The sequence below is a fragment of the Amborella trichopoda genome, chromosome 1, assembly GCF_054954075.1.
Source record: "Amborella trichopoda isolate Santa Cruz 75 chromosome 1, AtrichopodaSantaCruz75HAP2 v2.0, whole genome shotgun sequence".
Lineage (NCBI taxonomy): Eukaryota > Viridiplantae > Streptophyta > Magnoliopsida > Amborellales > Amborellaceae > Amborella > Amborella trichopoda.
Window position 1 is genome coordinate 12649925 of NC_142336.1, and position 18466 is coordinate 12668390.

At 37.2% G+C, this 18466-nt stretch overlaps 1 protein-coding gene across 10 annotated transcripts in view; it reads left to right on the forward strand.

Moving 5' to 3' along the window:
- The window catches only part of LOC18444574 (uncharacterized), a 31967-nt gene extending 17358 nt beyond the window's left edge, over positions 1 to 14609 (forward strand). For all 10 annotated transcript variants that reach the window (XR_016045079.1, XM_006854740.4, XM_088852619.1 and 7 more), the window contains 2 exons: positions 13939 to 14063; positions 14221 to 14609. Coding sequence is in view for 9 of the 10 variants with exons in the window: in XM_006854740.4 (XP_006854802.1) it covers positions 13939 to 14063; positions 14221 to 14379 (284 nt within the window). In the remaining variant the exon portion in view is untranslated. The remainder of the gene's footprint in view (positions 1 to 13938; positions 14064 to 14220) is intronic.
- Positions 14610 to 18466: the final 3857 nt, after the last annotated feature.

Here is an 18466-nt window from a genome sequence, read left to right on the forward strand (position 1 = left end):
GCAACAGGGGTAATACATGGAGTTCTCTCTCACTTTGAGGGCATTTTTTGGTCATTTTTAATCTAGGGGTTCACTGTTTCAAAAAGCTCTAGGCGGCACCTAGGCGGTCGGGGGGGTCCAGGCCACTTAGCGCCTAGGCGGGCGCCCAGAACTTGGGCGGCCTAGTAGAAATGTTTCTTTTTTTTTGGGTTTTCTCTCTCTAAAATAGCCTCTAATGGGTTTTAGGTTTTAAATGAACTTAAAATCTATAATTTTGCCCCTTTAGTATTAAAAAAATGACCCAAAAACACCCTCAAGGACCGCATTTCGGCCCCTGGGCGGGGCACAGGCCCTGGGAGGTCGCTTAGGCCGGTTCAGGCAGGCGTCTAGGCGGGTTCCTGGGCAAGGACACCGGGATATCCGCCTAGTTTGGCTGTCTGGGCCTGGGCGATGCTCACAGGCCTTCTGGACCACTTAGGCACTGGGCGGTCCATTTTTTAAAACTATGTAGGGGTTGCATGAGGGCAGTTTGGTCTGTGTCAACTAGGGTTGGACATGTGGGACTCTATATAAACTCTTGGTTTTTTGTAGTTTGGTAGTTGATGATGATGTTTTTGATTGATGAAATTGAAAATGCCCTTTGTACATTAGTGCAGTAGAGAAGACCTCTTGGTGTCGAGAAACAACCATACTTGGAGTAGTGCTAGTGGTGCGGTTAGGTCTGGAAAGACCTTTGTTTCTTTCCCTCGTGTGGTGGTGATTAAGGGAGTTAAAGACATTACTGTGTGTAATGGATCGACTAGGCTAAGATCTTTCGCTCTCAACTTTGATCGTGATCTAAGAAGTGGATATGTTTTCCCTCCTTTTGTTTAATTGGCTATTCTTCGAGTGATTGGCGAGTTCAATTTGTTGTTTAATTGGTCTCAAAGTTTTACTTTCCATGCTTATGGTTTTGCACCATTTGGTTTTGAAGACCAGTTTATTGTTACATCTTTATTTCTCTAGAGAAGAGGTTCAAATAACATATTAAAATTATCCGGATTAAGACAGAGTATATGGAATGCAAGCTTATAATAAGAGACGTAACGATGGAGTAGTTAAGATTTGACGGCCAAGAAATACCAAAAAAAGTGCACTTTGGATATCTTTGGTCGATAACTCAGGAAAATGGAGAGATTGAGGTAGATGTTGCACATAAAATTAGAGCTTGGTCGGCGAAATGGAGATGTGCAACCATAGTTTTTTGTGATTGCCGCACACCAATGAAGCTGAAGGGGAAGTTCTATAGGACAATTGTGAGACCAGCTTTGCTTTATGGGTTGGAATGTTGGGTGGTCAAGAAACAATATACTCATAGGATGAGTGGCAAGACAAGAAGGGATAGAATTCAAAATGAATACATTAGGGAGAACTTTGGTGTGACGTCAATAAGCAATAAAATGAGAGAAAGTAGACTTAGGTGGGCTAGGACCTAGTAGAACACCGATCAAGAGGTATGAGTTGGTTCAAGTAGAAGGCGCAAAAAGGGCAAAAGGGTAGGCCCAAAAGGACATGGCCGGAAGTAGTGGGAAATAATATGGAGACTTATGGGCTCACTGAGGGTATGGTCCTTGATAGATTAAAATGGCAGATTAGGATTCGTATAGTCGACTACAAATATTTGAGAAATGGCTCTGATAATGATGATGAAATCGGGGCATCGGTTTTATGATAGATTTCAACTAACCCTTTATTTTTGTGCCTTTAATAGGAATATTTATCATGACCAGATAAGACCGGTAGTTTGATTGATCAGATTGTTGATCAGTGCCTTGGCTAGTTTGGTCCAAAGTCAAAACTAGTATTTGATTGCTTCTTGCTAGTCTGACCGGCCAATTTCGACTGGTTCAACTTACCAGACAATGTTGGGCAACTTTTTTTAATATGTTACATATTTTCAAGCTATTATTCATATTTTTTATTTATATTTTTAAAATCTTGTCAAATTTATTAGACTGGTGGTTAGATTGATTTTAATTGGATCACATCATCGATTTGGTAGCTTGTCCTATCCTGATAACACGTTTCTTGTCCATCATGATGGCTGCTTGTGGTAGAGGATGTCACTAAGGATATGAAGTTCTTGACTTGATTAGGTTGGCTGAAACCGTTCATGAACTCTTGAATTCGGTGGCCTTGTTGATGCATGATCGAGACTAGTGTTTATAGACATGAGCGAGATAAGTCTTGACGATGGGACCAATACATGTGGTCCTCTTTGGCATAATGTAATTTGGGGAATAAGATGATGGCGATGGATAAAAATTGTGGGTCTAGGCTATGATACATGGAGGCCATGATGTAGGCGCGAGTAGTGGTATCAGGATTTGACCAGCTATCGAGAAAGTAAGGTGTCTGGTCAGTCAAAATTGGTTTAACCGGCTGGTCATAACAATTTGACTAGATTTTCACAATATAAAAATTATGAATGATAGTTTGAAAATATATAATATGTTAGAAAAAAAAGTTGCCTAATTTTGTTTGGCTGATCGAACCTGTCGAAATCGATCGATCGAACCGGCCAAAGTTTGTCAAACATTGGTTTTGATTGGCTTTTTTGTCAAACCCATTTTTTACTTTGGACTAGAATGGCCAAGGTACCTGTTGGATTGCTTGTTTGGTCTTGTCTTGATAACTATGGGCTCGAGTCGCATGATGACTCGAGTGGAACCTTGATGATGATTGTTGGTAGGAGAATGGTGGGAAAATAAATTGAAAATGAAAAAAATAAAATTATAAAAGGGGTGAGGTAACATACCTCCTCTCTTGTAGTCTGCCCTAAGGGTTGAGTCATTTGACCTAGAGTTATCAAGATCCGACCGTATTGGTGGCCTGACCAATGGAATCATCTTTTGGTGTCTTGGCCGGTCTGGTCCAGAGTAGAACCCGGGTTTGATAAAAAAGCCAGTCAAGTCTGACGGGCCAGTTTTGACCAATTCGACTGGCCAAACAAAGTTGGACAACTTTTTTTCAAATATATTATATTTTAAACTATTATTCATATTTTTTTATATTTTTAAAATCTGGTCAAGCCAATTTGATGCGTGGTCAATATGGTTTGATTGAACCAGACCTATCACCAATTTGGTAATTAGTCCGATCCTGATAACATTGATTTGACCCTCTCTAAGTCTGTAAGGGAGTCCAATCCAAAAACATCTTTTCACAATGCCCAAAATAAAGTCCCATTCTGTATTTTCGTTTCTTGTTCACTAGTTGAATATTTATAGAAAACCCTAAAACCTTACTTGTTCCTAAAGAAACCGTATCCAATATTAAATTCTAACCCTTTATCATTCAAAAATCAAACTTCCAACCGACCCCTCAATTCTTTAAAACCAAAAAAAGACACAAGTACCCTAAATTAAATAACTAAATACCATGTAACCTAAAGCTAGTTTTAGTGTATAAAAAAATAATGGAAATTATCAAAATACATGTAACTTATCAACTATTACCCTTTTGCAACTATTCCAAGTCATGCTCGTGTGCATTTTGATGAGTATTTTAAAATTAAACCAAAAGAAATGGGTGCAATTTTAAATAGTTCATCTCTTATGTGCATTTTGATAAATTTCTCAAAAATAATAAAATAAAAAATAACCCCGACTACATCATTGTCCCGTGGCTAGGAGGAGCTCGATCTAGAGTTTCTTGTGTTTATCACATCCTTTAAAAGCCATTTGAATAGTTGTTCATGAAGTCTGACCATATGCCTGGGTACTTTGTCTTCTTCTATGAAGCAATTAATGAAACACTTAATGTGAAATTTGTAGTGAATTCTAGGATATCGAGCATAATCTTGATTTCTCTTTTAAGCTCTTTATCATTCCAATCAAAGAAATTTACAGTTGAACTCAACCAGTCAATAAAGGAAATGTATACTCTGAGACCATTTATTTTTTATACAAGGTCACAATCATAATTAATTGTTAGATTTGAAATCAGGTGGTTGAGAATTTGTCATTGTTTGGGCACAAAGTCCAAAGTAAAACTTATTGAATGTTGTCACGCACTTTCATCTATTGGATTTCACATCCAATGGCCAAAAGTGATTTTGACTACGTGCCAAAACTCAATGGTCTCATAGTATACAGTCCCATCAATAAAAGTCTGTACATTGGTGTTCAAAACAACGGATCGGGTCGATTAGTCGGTTCTGGCCCAATCCGATTTGTCCGACCAATTCTGACTAGATCGGCCGATTAGTGTCTCGATTTTTTTTGAGAAATGTAATTTTGGTAAAAAATCCAAAAACCTCAAAAAATCCCAAAACAATTGTAAAAAAATGTTTAAGTACATGTATTATTTTTTATATTGGCACATAAAAGAAGTAAAAAAATAAATATAATAAGCATAGTTGGGTTTCGGAGAAAATGATTAGGCACTTGAAGCAACACTTTTTCAGAGATCAATATATAAGAAATATATATTAATATTATATATTATATATTATATATAATATGTAGTCAATGTACACTATATAATATAAATTACTTTAATAAAATAAATATAAATATATAATATATCGTATATAATATAATATGATATAATATTATGAAATAGTATAGTATTTCAATTCAAGACCATGCTTGTTGTTTTGAGTATTTTGGAATTCAATTAAAAAATTAGGTAAAATATAAAATTGTTCGTCTCTTGGTGACAATTTTGATAAATTTCCGTCTCTGTCTCTCGTATCTGTGTCTATATGCCCCTTGTGGGGTTGGTGGTATAGGTATTAGATTGAAGATCAAATCAGATGAACAACGAATAAATTTTATATCCCTCGAGTTGAGGGACTTACGAGCTTGGCACCCAGCCACGCCCGACCAACTCTGGTACATCTGAGTCTACTTGCCCAAGGCGGCAAACCCTACAGTTGGCAAATAAAAAATTTGGGAAAATTGTTTCATGTGGGATGGACCGCATTTCTACAATATACAGTCCAAAAGCATAAAGCATCCATCTTAAAGATGGATGCAAATAGGTGGTCCATCTAAAAACAATTGCAACTAGCGGTCCAAATGTTTTCTTAATATAATTAATATTTCTAGTTTCAATTTTTTTTTTTTCATATTCAAGATCTCTATGTTAAATATTATATATTCTCTAAAAATTGGGATCAAATTATATTTAAAAAATATATCTATTGCGAAGCCCGCATTTCTACAATATGCAGGCTGGCTGAATAGAAACCGTGTGCAAAAATTTAGAATAATATTCAGTGTTTCAAAAAGTGTTATACGACACCTAGGCAGTTGGGGGGGTCCAGGCGGCCTAGTGCCTAAGCGGGCACCCAGAACCTGGGCGGCCCAGTAAAATTTTTTTTTATTGGGTTTTTCTCTCTTTAAAATAGGCTCTAATGGGTTTTAGGTTTTAAATGAACCTAAAACCTACAATTTTGCACCTTTAGTATTAAAACAATAACCCAAAAATGCCCTCAACGAAGGGCATTTCCGCCCCTGGGCAGCTGCCTAGGCGGGTTCAGGTGGCCACCTAGGCGGGTTCCCGGGTGCCCAGGGATATCTGCTTTTTTTGGGCTCTTAGGCTTGGGCAATGCGCTCAGGCCCCCAAAACCTGGTGGCCGCCCAGCCATTTGAAACACTGATAATATATAAAGTTTTAAGTACAGAAATAAAAGAATAAGAAAACAAAAAAAAAAGAAGAGAAATATATAAAAAATGTTATAAAGACAACTTTGCAGACTCTGCATTATGACAGTGCACTTATCGGCTGATTTTTAGAACAAATCATCGATTAGTGCTGACTAGTCCACCGATTAATGCATTGAAAAAAAAAATCCTACATACATGACCGTTGGAATCGGGGCAGATCCGGATCGGCTAGTGACCGATCTTGAGTTAGTCGGTCGATTGTTTAAAAATCGGACGATGTTTTAAATGCTGCTCTACATGGAGTTATCATAAAACACGGGGAGATCGACCTTAATACCAATCGCTTTTATATGTCATGGTTCTTGCCCATAGTTGTTGGAAATGCTCAAGATTCTTAATTGACTTAAGAATCAGAATCGCAGAATTGGGGGTGGTTGGACGATTCCTATTGTTTGAATCACTATTCGAACATGGGGAATTGTAGGAAACCAAATTCCTACTTAATTGGAAATGAGTTCCAATCCAAATGGACCTGAGATTTCTACCTATATGGAATCGAGTTTCAACTCAAATGGAATCGAGATTCCTACCTCTTTGGAATTTAGTTTCAGACAAATTGGAACCGAGATTCAATTACCAGTTTGGAATCAAGTTTCAGCCCAAATGGAATCAAGATTCCTACCTCTAGGAATTAAGTTTCATCCCAATTAGAATCGAGGTTTCTATATCTATAGGATCCCACATCCAACAAACCACATCAGAAATCGTCAAGAAATTTGTTTCAAATGGAAAATCTTCGAGGTTCTGGGCTAATCTTATGCAAGAATCCCTTCGTATTGGAATCAATGTATTCAGTACGCTTGGCCATGGTTCCCCTAGCATTGGAATCTAGATCCTCGAATGTCATGAAGATTTGAACAAGGGTTGCCCTAGTATTGAAATCAATGCTATAGGAATTAAGGTCGAATGGCCGTAATACTAGATTTAGGTTAATGTACAATAAATAAACACCCCTAGCCCACTATGGAATTTGTGATGGTGTTTACAAAACATACAAATATTATCTCATGTATAGTTTAAATTCAGAATTTTATTTCATATTTATAGTTGAAAATGGGAATTTGTTTGTGCCATTGTATTGCTATGTGTAGTTATCTGAATGGAACCCAAATCTCTTTCTAAATTATCTGTAAAACATAGCCGCCACTTCTGGCACTTTTAGAAATGTAATCAAAATCAGTCCCAAATCTCTTTCTGATTATCTTCAAAAAATAGGCACTAGGTTCTAGCAGTATTAGAAAGGCAATTATGTAAGAATCCTAACCTTATTGTCAAAATATACCATTTACTTCTTGTGCTGAAATGGAAGTGAGTATATTTAACAAGAGAAAATAAAATAATACTTTTTTGTCTACATTCACATTGTATCAGTGGAATCATCGAGGGGTATGGGCCTTATGATTGCCCTTTTGCAAGGAGGTTGAAGGCATGGAGTACTTAATTTTTAATGCTCCAAGGCCCAAGTTGTCTTAAATTTTAAAGCTCAAGGCCCAAGCTGTACCTGCCTTAAAATTGCCTACAAAATGCATTAGTATGGTACTTTATTAAGATCTTCATGGCTCTAGATATTTGTATTTTAAATGTTGATTTGTGTTACCAGTACTTCGGCCATGCGTTGATTGGATTATTATGCAATGCACCTATGAACCATGGGATTCAATGTTCTCCAATCTTGATTCCAAATAGCTCAGATGGGATTTCATTTGTATTTGAAGTGAAGTGAGATTCCATGTTCATCGAATCACAATTTCATGCACCTGTGAACTTCAGTATTTGATTACTTGGAATCTGTATTCCAAAAAAATCAGATCGAGATTCTATGAAGGTGGAAGCAAATTCCATGTTGATCAAATCGTGGTTTCTTGCAGCTATGAACCAAAGTATTTGATGCTGTGGTATTTAGATTCCATAAAATTCAACTGGAGATTCAATAGGTGTGGAAATGAAATCAACAAATGTGGGATCGAGATTCCTAAAATATGGAATCAAGATTCTTGACTTCAAGGAAACTGGTTCTATGAAAATTCCTTGACGGATTCACAGAATCGGGATTCTAAAGTGGAATCGCCACCTGGGGTGAGAGATTATGGTAAATAATTTCTTGCTTGTAAATTTGCGTGTTGTGTGGGATTGGTCTCTTGAGTTAAGTCTTGGAACTCAATTAAATACTTATGGTGAGATTTGGTGTTTGATCTATGGGATTGCAGCAACCTCTTCTTGGTGATCGATATTTTCTAAATGTTGCTACCGCTGATTTATTTCCCCAATGTGTCATTGAATTAAAGCTAATTTGAACACGAAAATCTTCCATGACCTGAATTGTGCTTTCTTTGATTTACAACATCTTTAATTTGTTGTTTCAGGACCTCTATAATTTGTGGAAGTATATCCTCGATTGCAAAGGCCGGCTTTGGCGGCATTGTGATGGATAGATCTTCTTTCCTCTAATACTAATTGATGTTGGGAAAAGGGAGCATTAAAATAAATTTATTTATTGTTGGACAAGGTGAGCATTAAAATAAATTGAAATTCAAAAAGGGATGAGAGAATATACCTGCTCCAGGTCTGTAGGGGAGTCAGCCCCAAAGATTGAGAGATTTAATCCTCTCTCTAGGTTTGCAAGTGAGTCCACCCCCCAAAAAAAAATCTTTTCACAGGACCCTAAATAAATCCTTCCTTTCTTCTTTGCTATTTCTTTGTTGTTCGAACACTTGCATTTCCTTTTTTTTTTTTTTGAAATTGTTAAACTTTGTCGAACACCTACATGTTTATAGAAGAAAAAAAACCCTAAAATTTAACTTGCTCTTAAGAGACCCTAACCACAATCAAATCCTAACCCTTAATCTATTTGAACAAGGCGAGGAGATTCCGACGGACCAATGAGAGATGTTGCTGGTCCGAAGGGTTCTTTTCTACTCCGAGAGCTCCCAAGATGATAGCTGGTCGCGGTCTAATATCTTTTGCCCAGTTTACTTGTGATGGCCATGTATGCAACCTGATTATTGATAACAGTAGTTGTGAAAATATGGTGTTGAAGGAGGCTGTCGAAAAATTGTGATCGAAGGAGGTGAACCATCCACAATCCTATAAGATCACATAGTTCAAATAGGTTGTCAAGATACCTGCTGACTCTTGTTAATCTTAATAAGTTTTCAACAGGCAATATCTACCTTGATGAGGTGTGGTGCGATGTGGCTGCAGTGGACGCTTGTCGCATATTGCTTCGCACATGGGAATATGATTGCAAGATGGTCCATAATGGGAAGCACAAAGCATGCACTTTTTGGAAGGATGGGCATAAGATTGTCTTGTTGCCGTTATGGAATGTTGCCCCACCTAAGTCGATTAAGGAGGTGGTGACTTTGCTCTCCTTTCGAAAATTCGTGGAGGCGAGTATAGACACATGACAATCTTAGGGCAACACTCCTTAGTGCCTAAAACCCTTAAATCTTCGATGGAGGAGATTGTGGACTTTACACCGGATGAGTTCTCAGTTAGATTACTGCTGATGAGGATGAGGACTAAATAACATTATATTGACCAATTTTCGGGATCTAGTTTGCTTAATTTACTGGCATATCGGTTGAGTCTTAAGGAGCATGAGGTGTTGAAGTATCAAGTTGATGAGTTACTAAGGGACTGATTTGACGGACTATGAGCGATATGCTGTTTGGTATTGCTCATGCCAATGAAGGATGGAACTTAGCACGTGTTTTGATAGCTGAGTTATAAGCAAGATTATACAGTTAAGTTTTGGTTTCCGATGCTGAGAGTTGATGACATATTGGATATATTGCCTGGTTCTTTAGTGTTATTGAAGATAGATATGAGTAGTGGATATCACCAGATCCGTATTCGAGAAGGGGAAGCGTGGAAGACGGATTTAAGACGAAGAGTGGCTTGTACAAGTGGTTGGTGATGCCATTCGGGTTGTCCAACAACACACCTAGTACCTTATGCACATGATGACTCAAGTACTGCCTGACTTATTGGGTTGTAGACTTTATTGATGGCATTCTGGTGTATAGCACTGACCTAGAGGCTGACCTCCATCATTTTTGGGAAGTGCTTTTCTTGTGGGCTGAGAATTTATACATTAATTTTAACAGTGTAGTTTTGTGACAAATGTTTTGGTGGTGTTGGGTTTTGTGGTGTCTACAAATGATTTTAAGGTGGAGAAGGTTAAGGTGATTGTTGATTGGCATATGCCTATCATGACTGAAGTGTGGATATTCCATGGACTTGCCACCTTCGATAGGCGGTTCATTCAGAATTTCAGTACCATTATGACACCGGTCACAAAATGCCTCAAAGGTGAAAGTTACTGATGAACTTCGCAGCTGCCAAGGAATTCAAGGGGATGGTTGTACCTTTTTTTGCTTTGCCTGATTTCACTTAGGTATTCGAGGTTGAGTGCAATGCTTCTCATGTGGGGATTTGGAGATGTGTTGCGTCGAGCAAAAACCTATTGCCGTTTTTTCAGTGAGAAACTTACTGATGCAAGTTGGGGGGTGGGGGGGGGGGGATTTGACTTATGACATCGAGTTCTATGTTGATATTCGACTGATCACGATGCATTAAAACACATTGACAGTCAAAGTAGCCGAGTGCGAAGCATGCACAGAGGTGGCTTATTTGCAAAAAATTACATTCACTATAAGGCATTTGGCTGGATGATGAAACAAATTGGCCATGGGCTGATGCCCATAGTCAACTGTCTATTCAGTTAGGACATTGGCAGCTGACTTGGTGTGTCTTGAAATGCATAAGACCAATCTAGATGATCCTTATTTCAAGGATATATTAGAGGGATGTTGATAGAGAAATGGTAATTCTTATCACTAATTAATCCTTTCTGATGGTTATTTGTTTTATGGTGCCCTCCCATGCATTCATAATACATCTTTTAGGGAACTTCTCATTGCTTATTTGCATTCAGACGTTTTGAAGGGATAAAACATTTCATTGATGGAGGAAAGATATTTATGGCCTTCTCCGCCAAGAGATGTCTGGAGGCTTGTTAATAGGAGCATGAAATGTCAAAGTGACCAAGGGGCATTCCTCAAACACCGGTTTGTGTGCACCATTGGCTGTTCCAATGAGGCCATGGTCTCATTTATCAATGGATTTCATTGTGGGATTGCCAAGGAGAGTAATATGTGATGATTCAATTATAGTGGTAGTGGATAACACTATAATTGGTACACTGTCATGTAGGTGGACTGCTGATCCTACTATGATTGGTCATCTCTTCTTTAAAGGGAGTACGATTGTGTGAACTTACTGAAACCATCATATTGGAACACTTGGTTCCTTAGCCACTTTTGGAGTGCATCAGTGGAAAATATTGGAACCAAACTGCAATTCGACGGTGCTTATCACCACAAACTGATGATCAAACTGAGATAGTTAATAGGAGTGTGGGCATTATGCTCAGGAGTTTGCTCGTAGAAAATGAGAAAATGTAGGATTTGGTACTCCCACGGGCTGCATTTTCATGTAACAATTCTCCAAAACAATCAACTGGAAAGACTCCTTTTAGTGTGGAATATTACTTTTGCATTTTGATGATCTAATTCCTTTACATATATGAGAGGATGTTGATGTAGATGCTGCAAGCCTAAACACATGGAGTTAAATGAGAAGGTTCGAAAGAAGTTGGGGGAAACCTATGAAAAGTACCATAAATCCCGTCAATTGACATTGATGTGTGCAGCGGTTCGGAGTTGGATACCTTATGATAGTGTATCTCAGGCCGGAGCATTTTCCTATTGATACCGATGGCAAGTTCAAAGCAAAGAAGATTGATACTTTTAAGAACAAGATAAATAATAATGCCTACGAGGTGGAGATATCAGGTGGATGGAGTATCTCCTTGATCTTCAATGTGACAGTAATCTGATGGCTTCAAGTCTTCCTCTACCAAGGGATGATGATGTAAATCACATCTAGGAGCTAGTTTGACAGTATTCATTTTTTTCAAATTTGAAGTAGCAAGTGTTGGAATTGTTTTATTTGTTAGTTACCATATTGTAATCTCTCATTAAGGAGTTAATTTGTGTTTTAACTTAAAAGTCTAGGATAGAATAGTGTGGTTAGAGACCCCATGTAGTCAACAAGTCAAGTAGCGCAATATGTTTTTTTTTTTTTATGTTCCCATGAGTCAAAGAGTCAATGTGGAGTTCTTATGTATAGGACTTTGGTTATGTGAATAGGGACTTGGAACATGGGAAGTTGGTTGCATGCATGGGAGTTGGTGCGCTGGAAAATGGCCATCAATGGTAATGCATGGAATTCTCTCACTTCAAGGAAATTTTTACCAATTTGTTTGGGATTTGCGTGAGGGCAGTTTGGTCTTTATGTCAACTAGGGATGTGCACATTCTGAACTCTTTGTAATTTTGTATTAGTTGATGGTATTTTGATTAATGAAATGAAAATTCCCTCCTGCATTGGTGTAGTAGAGAAGACCCCTACTTAGTGTAGAGGTACAACCTACTTGGAGTAATGGTGTGGTTGGGGCTGGAAAGACCATAGTTGTTGGGATCGGGAGCGGGAACGGTCCCATTATCGGGATCGGGAGCGAGGGATCGTGAAATGCTAGAAGATCCCTATAGTTGGGAACACGGTCTATACAATGCACATGTTAGGGATCGAGATCCCCAAATGTTAGGGATTGAGATTCCAACCTTTTGGGGATCTTGATCCCGACCTTTTGGGTTTTTGATCCCAACTTTTTTGGGGATCTTGTTACCAACATTAAAGTATATGATAATCTAGGATTAAGTACACTCTTTAAAGTAGGGATCTCATTATTGATCGCCAGTAGGCAATAGTTGTATTGCTAGTTGGCTATAAACAAATAAAATAATCAGTTTGGTTGTTGTCTTAATCAATAAGGTTGGGATCGAGATCCCTATAGGTGGAGTTCGAGATCCCAAAATTTAAAAATCGAGATCCTTGAGAGATCTGTTCTAGGAGTGACAGAATCGTGATCCTAGAAGGGATCGCCTACCAAAGTGATCCCAGTAACTATGGGAAGGACCATTGTTCTTTTTCCTTTCTTAATAGTCATTAAGGAGAGCTCGACCCAGCGGTGTGTAAGGATGACTAGGCTGACACAGCCTCTTTTCTCTTGGGCATTCTTTGATGGTGATCTTAGAAATGGAAATGTTTTTCCTTCTCTTGTTCGATCCGCTAGTGCTTCAAGCAATCGTTGAGTTCGAGTTGTTAGTGATCCAGTCTTTGATCTTACTAGTCCATGCTCCCAATTTTGCACCAGAGCTCTTAGAACTATATTGATTAGTTGTTTGTTTGAGTTCTTGTTTTGAACTTACAATCTACTCCAGTGTTGTCATTTATTGTTTCTTATATTCTTCTTGATAAATAAGTACTGATGCATTAAGTTAACCATTCTCCAAATAAATAATAATAATTTACTGATGCATTATAATCAGTGCGTAAAAATACATCTATATATGCACATAGAACAATTTATGTGCAACACAGCATTTCCATGTAAGTACAAGATGTGAAGCACATCCTTCCACCCCAAGTCCTTGGAGTTTTTGAGGGGCATTTATGCGATGATCAAGGTTGTGATGCCCCTAACTTCACAGCCTCTGATTCTTCTTCCTTCCAATTGCAAACTAAATATTTTGTTGTTCCTGTGTTTAAAGTCTTCAGAAGAGAGCCCTCCATTGAAGGCAAGTAGCTGTCTCTTTTATTGTCCATAGACAACCGAAAAGATATAGGGAGAATAGGCAATACTATTAGTTTTGTACTTTGAACTCCAATGATATGACTCTAGTTTGAGTTACTTGGTATATCTGGTGCTAGATGTAATAGTTCTTTTAAATTTGTAAGTTTATTACACCAAGCATTATCGGGTTCTACGTTCGTCCCATATTATGACCCGTCTTTAGTTAACTACAAGTACCAGTACCAAGTCGTTCCATTTGTCGCATTTTTACTAAGAACAAATTTTGGTAGAAATATATCTGATCTCATCCAGGTAATATAAGAAAGCGACATTTTTTTTAATTTTCTTGTTCTTCTTCTTCTTATAACCATTACATGTTATAGAGTTCAAAAATAAATCTGTAGAATTGGCATTTTAGATGTACTCATTTAGATTTCTTACCATTAATGTACATTGGTATACACAATATAGGATGGACTTCAGTTTTTGTTACTTCAGTTATAGAGCTAATACTTCTTATGCTTTTGCATCACCCCTCTGACAGCTTGCGAACGCCTTGTCCTCTTGGATTTTGATATACGGGAATTAAGGGACTATAGCATCCTTCTTTATCACGCTGGATTTTTCGAAGAATCTTTACACTACCTCAAACTCTATGAGAATTCCAAGGTAACAACTCATACTTGTGAATATATTAACACTTTCCTTTACCTGTTTGTATCTTAGTCATACCGAAAAGGTATCTCTTTCTTTGACTTCTTATCAAAATTCAACCGGAGGAGAATAAGTCTCACTGAAGTACTGCCTGTTGTATTGATTGATACAGAGTAGCACTCAAACAAAGAAGTTCTCTTCAGATCTAAATTGGGCTCTGGAGGAAGATGCTGAGAGAAAGCTCGTGATTCGTCTCAAACTCATATCAATGGAGAAAGGATGGAGCAAACCTAGTACCCAGAGTTTATGGGGCACTTCTGAACCGTGGTAATCATTTCCCCAATTCTTCCATTGTCTACCGGTGATCTGTTAAAAGCATGATGCAAATTGTTTAGGAATTTCTTACAAATCAATGTCGAGTGTAAATATGTGTGTAAATTCCACAATAAAATTGGTGTTTTGTTGGGTGAGTTTTTTTTTTATCTTATTCGTCGTTAGAAATTTGGTACATGTGGTGTCGGGGCATGCTAAATTAATTCATTGTTAGGGATTTCTGTCAAAGACGATCTATTGCGAGATATTCAAACTTAATCCATTTTTTTTTTTAGAATTTAAAAATAGTCCTATATTTTTTATTTTACATAGGGCTCAGATTTTTGGAGTATATAGAGTATTATGGAGGTCACAATCATTCCCACTCATTAGATGGTTTGCGGTGAGTCACAAAGCCCGATATTTTTTTTTGAAACTTTGTATCTATTCAATGACACTTTTACAACCACCCATTTTAGAATTTAAGAGAGAACGAATGATTGTGACCTCCATATCCGAAAGAAAAATGGTCTCTTGGTAGACAATCCTTTATATTTTATCTATTTGTTTTTTTTCCTATTTATTGTATTAAGTTCAAACTTGGGCATCACCTCTTGTCATAATCAAGCACCCATAAAAAAGTGATAATATAGTTTAATAAAAAATCGGAAAAAGCATCCAATTCGAGTTTAATTCATTGTTATAGGGGAAAAAAATAAAATTGAACACTACACGGTACACTCAAAAAGTGAGACTTGAATGTAAAATGTTCATACTATTTTTAAATTCAAAATAAAATGGAATTTTTACATAAATTTTCCTGTAAATTAAATTCATATCAAGAAGTTACACAGTATTTGATTTTGAAGATGATGGTGCATAAGGGGCCAAATTGGGGCTCGTTCTACCTCATGAGACTAGGACTGAAATAATGTACAACCGTGGTCCAAACTCAGCCGTATAAGCTAGGTCGGGTCTGGGGTTGGGATCGGACCTGAGAAATTAGTTTTAGCCTTGGCTTGGGCCTGAGACTTTAGTTAGCCTGGGCCCTGCCCAAATTCATAATAACCAACAAAATCGTGCTGGGCTTGGCGAAAAAAATAACATGTTTGATATATGTATACATCTTTAACAATTACCAGGCCACGCCAGCACCGGGGCTAAGCATGTGGTATCTGGGCCTAGCCCAAAGATTTCAGGCTGCCATTAACATGTGGCCCAAACTTGGGCCTTGCCCGAGGGTCAGCTTGCTTAGTTTTTTTAGGTAATTATGTTGGAAAGGATCCTCTACTGTGATGGGAATGGAACTTAAGACGAACCTGGCAACCACATCATAACAACCTAATTATAATTATCATATATCCCTCACCCTTCCTAGGCCACTATAGGCCTTATTTGTCAACTTGAAAAGGTAATTGATGTATCAAGGGATGCATTTCTACAATTTAAATGGATGTAAACAAACGGAACCTCATCAAGATTCAAAACTAAGGGTGTTAAAACCGAGCGATCTAATTGGTAACCGCCTAGTTAAATCGGAACTGGCTACTGGCTGGTTTTGGAACTGGGTTGGGTATTAAAAAAAAAATTAAAAAAAAAAAAAAATCCCTAAAGGTACGGATTTTTTTTTTTGTAATATATTTTGTAATATTTTTAATTATTTTGACAGATTAGAAATTGTTTTGGTCATTAATACTTACTTTTATATTTTTTCATTTTTTAAAAAAATTTCAAAAATACCTCTCGACACAAATTGATTCTTTATACATTTTTCTCATTAATTTTGAACTTCATTTGGATGGATTTGTATAATCATTCTTTAAATATACTTTTCATATTTTATTAAATTTTATTTTTTATTTTTTTGAACACTTTTTTGGCCATCAGGGACTTGCTTGGTTAGAACAGTTGAATGATCCAGTTTACTGGTTAGGCCGGTTGACCCGCTTTTGAGCCCATGTCCTATTAACCGTTCTGGTTTGATTTTACGAACATTGGTTAAAACTATATTTTAAAAAAGAAAAACTCATTTTTTAATTTTAATTTTAATTGTAATTTTATTTTTTTAATTTTTCTTTTATTTATTTATTTATTCATTTTTTTAGATTCACTGTTATCATGGTTTAGAATTTTAATCTTTAAAATTTTAAATCCAATATCCATCTTTAAATAGATTTTAAACATGACTCATTTAAATAGGTGAGGCGACCGATTCATTGTTGTCCTATTTATAATGGGAGGAGTTTGTATAGAGCTTAGGCTCTAAACAATCAAATTAGAGCCTACCTCAAAAATTCCATTAGAAGAGGTTGTTTTGATGCTCAAATATTCTCAAATTGATCATCTCGACATCAAGCTGTATGGACTTGAGAAAAAAATGAATTTCAAATTTTAAAAATAGTGCATCTTGTAGCTCATTTTTGGATCGTCAATTTTTAAGTTATTCAAGTTTTCATAGATATGCTTACTCTATACTATTTTTGAAGCTTTAAATTTTATAATTAAAAATAAAAATATAATTTAAGGTTAGTCAAAGATTTACAGTATTGAAATCACATTTGGTGACACTATTTGAAGGTGGGTTCTAATTTGATTGTTTAGAGCCTCCGCTGTATACAAGCCACAATAAATAGCTGCCTGCTTATCTTCGATGTTTAATTCGGCAAGATTCTTATGGAAATCGAATTGAATTCAAAATAATTGGCACATTCCTGAGAGCATTTCACTTATAAGAGGCGAGTTGCGGGGTTACAAGAAAGTGGTGTGGATTTTCATGCACAAAAAATATGAAGGAATAGTATCATCGAGCCTTATGAGGTCTCTTACTCCATTCTCATTAAAGAGTAGGGCCTAAATCCACACTGGCATATCACTTTTTTTTAGAATGGCCTGGAGCCTGGGCAGTAGTATTGTCAAACTCTATGAAGAGGTCTTTGACTCTATTCTCACCAAAGGGTAGGGGTTCAAATCTCCACTGACATATCACTTTTTTTAGAAAAAGGGCTGGGGTCGTGGTGGTAGCATCCCTACACCCAGTTATCACATCGTAGTATCCATTTCTACCACTTATATCTCCAATTAAACACCTTCAAAATGTAGCTGCCTAATCTATTGAGAAAACGCGTAAAGCCACACCTTGAAAGCCTACTAAAAAATGCAATCTATGAAACTATTTGCAGTTTTGACTATAGAATTTGAAGCTTCAAAATGATATGGATTTGATAGATCCATGATACTTGAAATAGACGGTCCCAAATGCGTGTTATAAGGTCTATCACATTTTGATAAGAATGGTAGGGGGGCAGTGGGCATTTATTGGTTTGGGTCCTAGGGTGCATGTTGCGTCCGAGGTTAGGGCATGTTTAATATCTATTACTTATTTGCTCTAGAAGTCGGAAGTTTCTGATTCTTATAACATCATGTTTGTCAATATAAGTACTATGGCAAATAGGGTTTTTGGAACTTCCATTTCCCCATCAAATTGGGATATGCCACTTGCCGTTCCCTCAGCCCCTGCTGGGTGCAGGGGACCATGAAAGATGCAAGTCTAGAAAAGGTGGGAGGGACTGCGGCCTCATTTTGCATTTTTTATTTTTTATGTTTTAAACTTAGGTCAACATGAAATTTGGAGGGTTTATGCGTCTCATGGGGGTTCATATGTAAAATATATAAAAAATAATTCAAACAAAATAAAAAAATCAAAATACCTCTCAAAATTCTCGATGCATTTTGATAATTTTCTAGGCCTATAAAAACAACTCTTCTTAAAAAACAACTCTTCTTGAAAAGGAAAGAATCATTGTGATGACGGAGATTGTAGGGGAAGAAAGAACTCACTGATCCACATTTTCCAAGAATAATTGGTTTTAGTCAATCGGTTAAGTGGTCTTAGTGGGACCTGTTATCTATTGAACAAGAAATGCATAACTTCAGGATGGGCTAGATGGAAGGGTCAAGCCCAATTGTGGGGCTTTTCCTTGTACACAACGACCAATGTCCTGAGGCAGGTAGGCACATCATTGTGGGGCTTTTCCTTGTACACAATGACCAATGTCCTGAGGCAGGTAGGCACATCATTGTGGGGCTTTTCCTTGTACTCAACGACC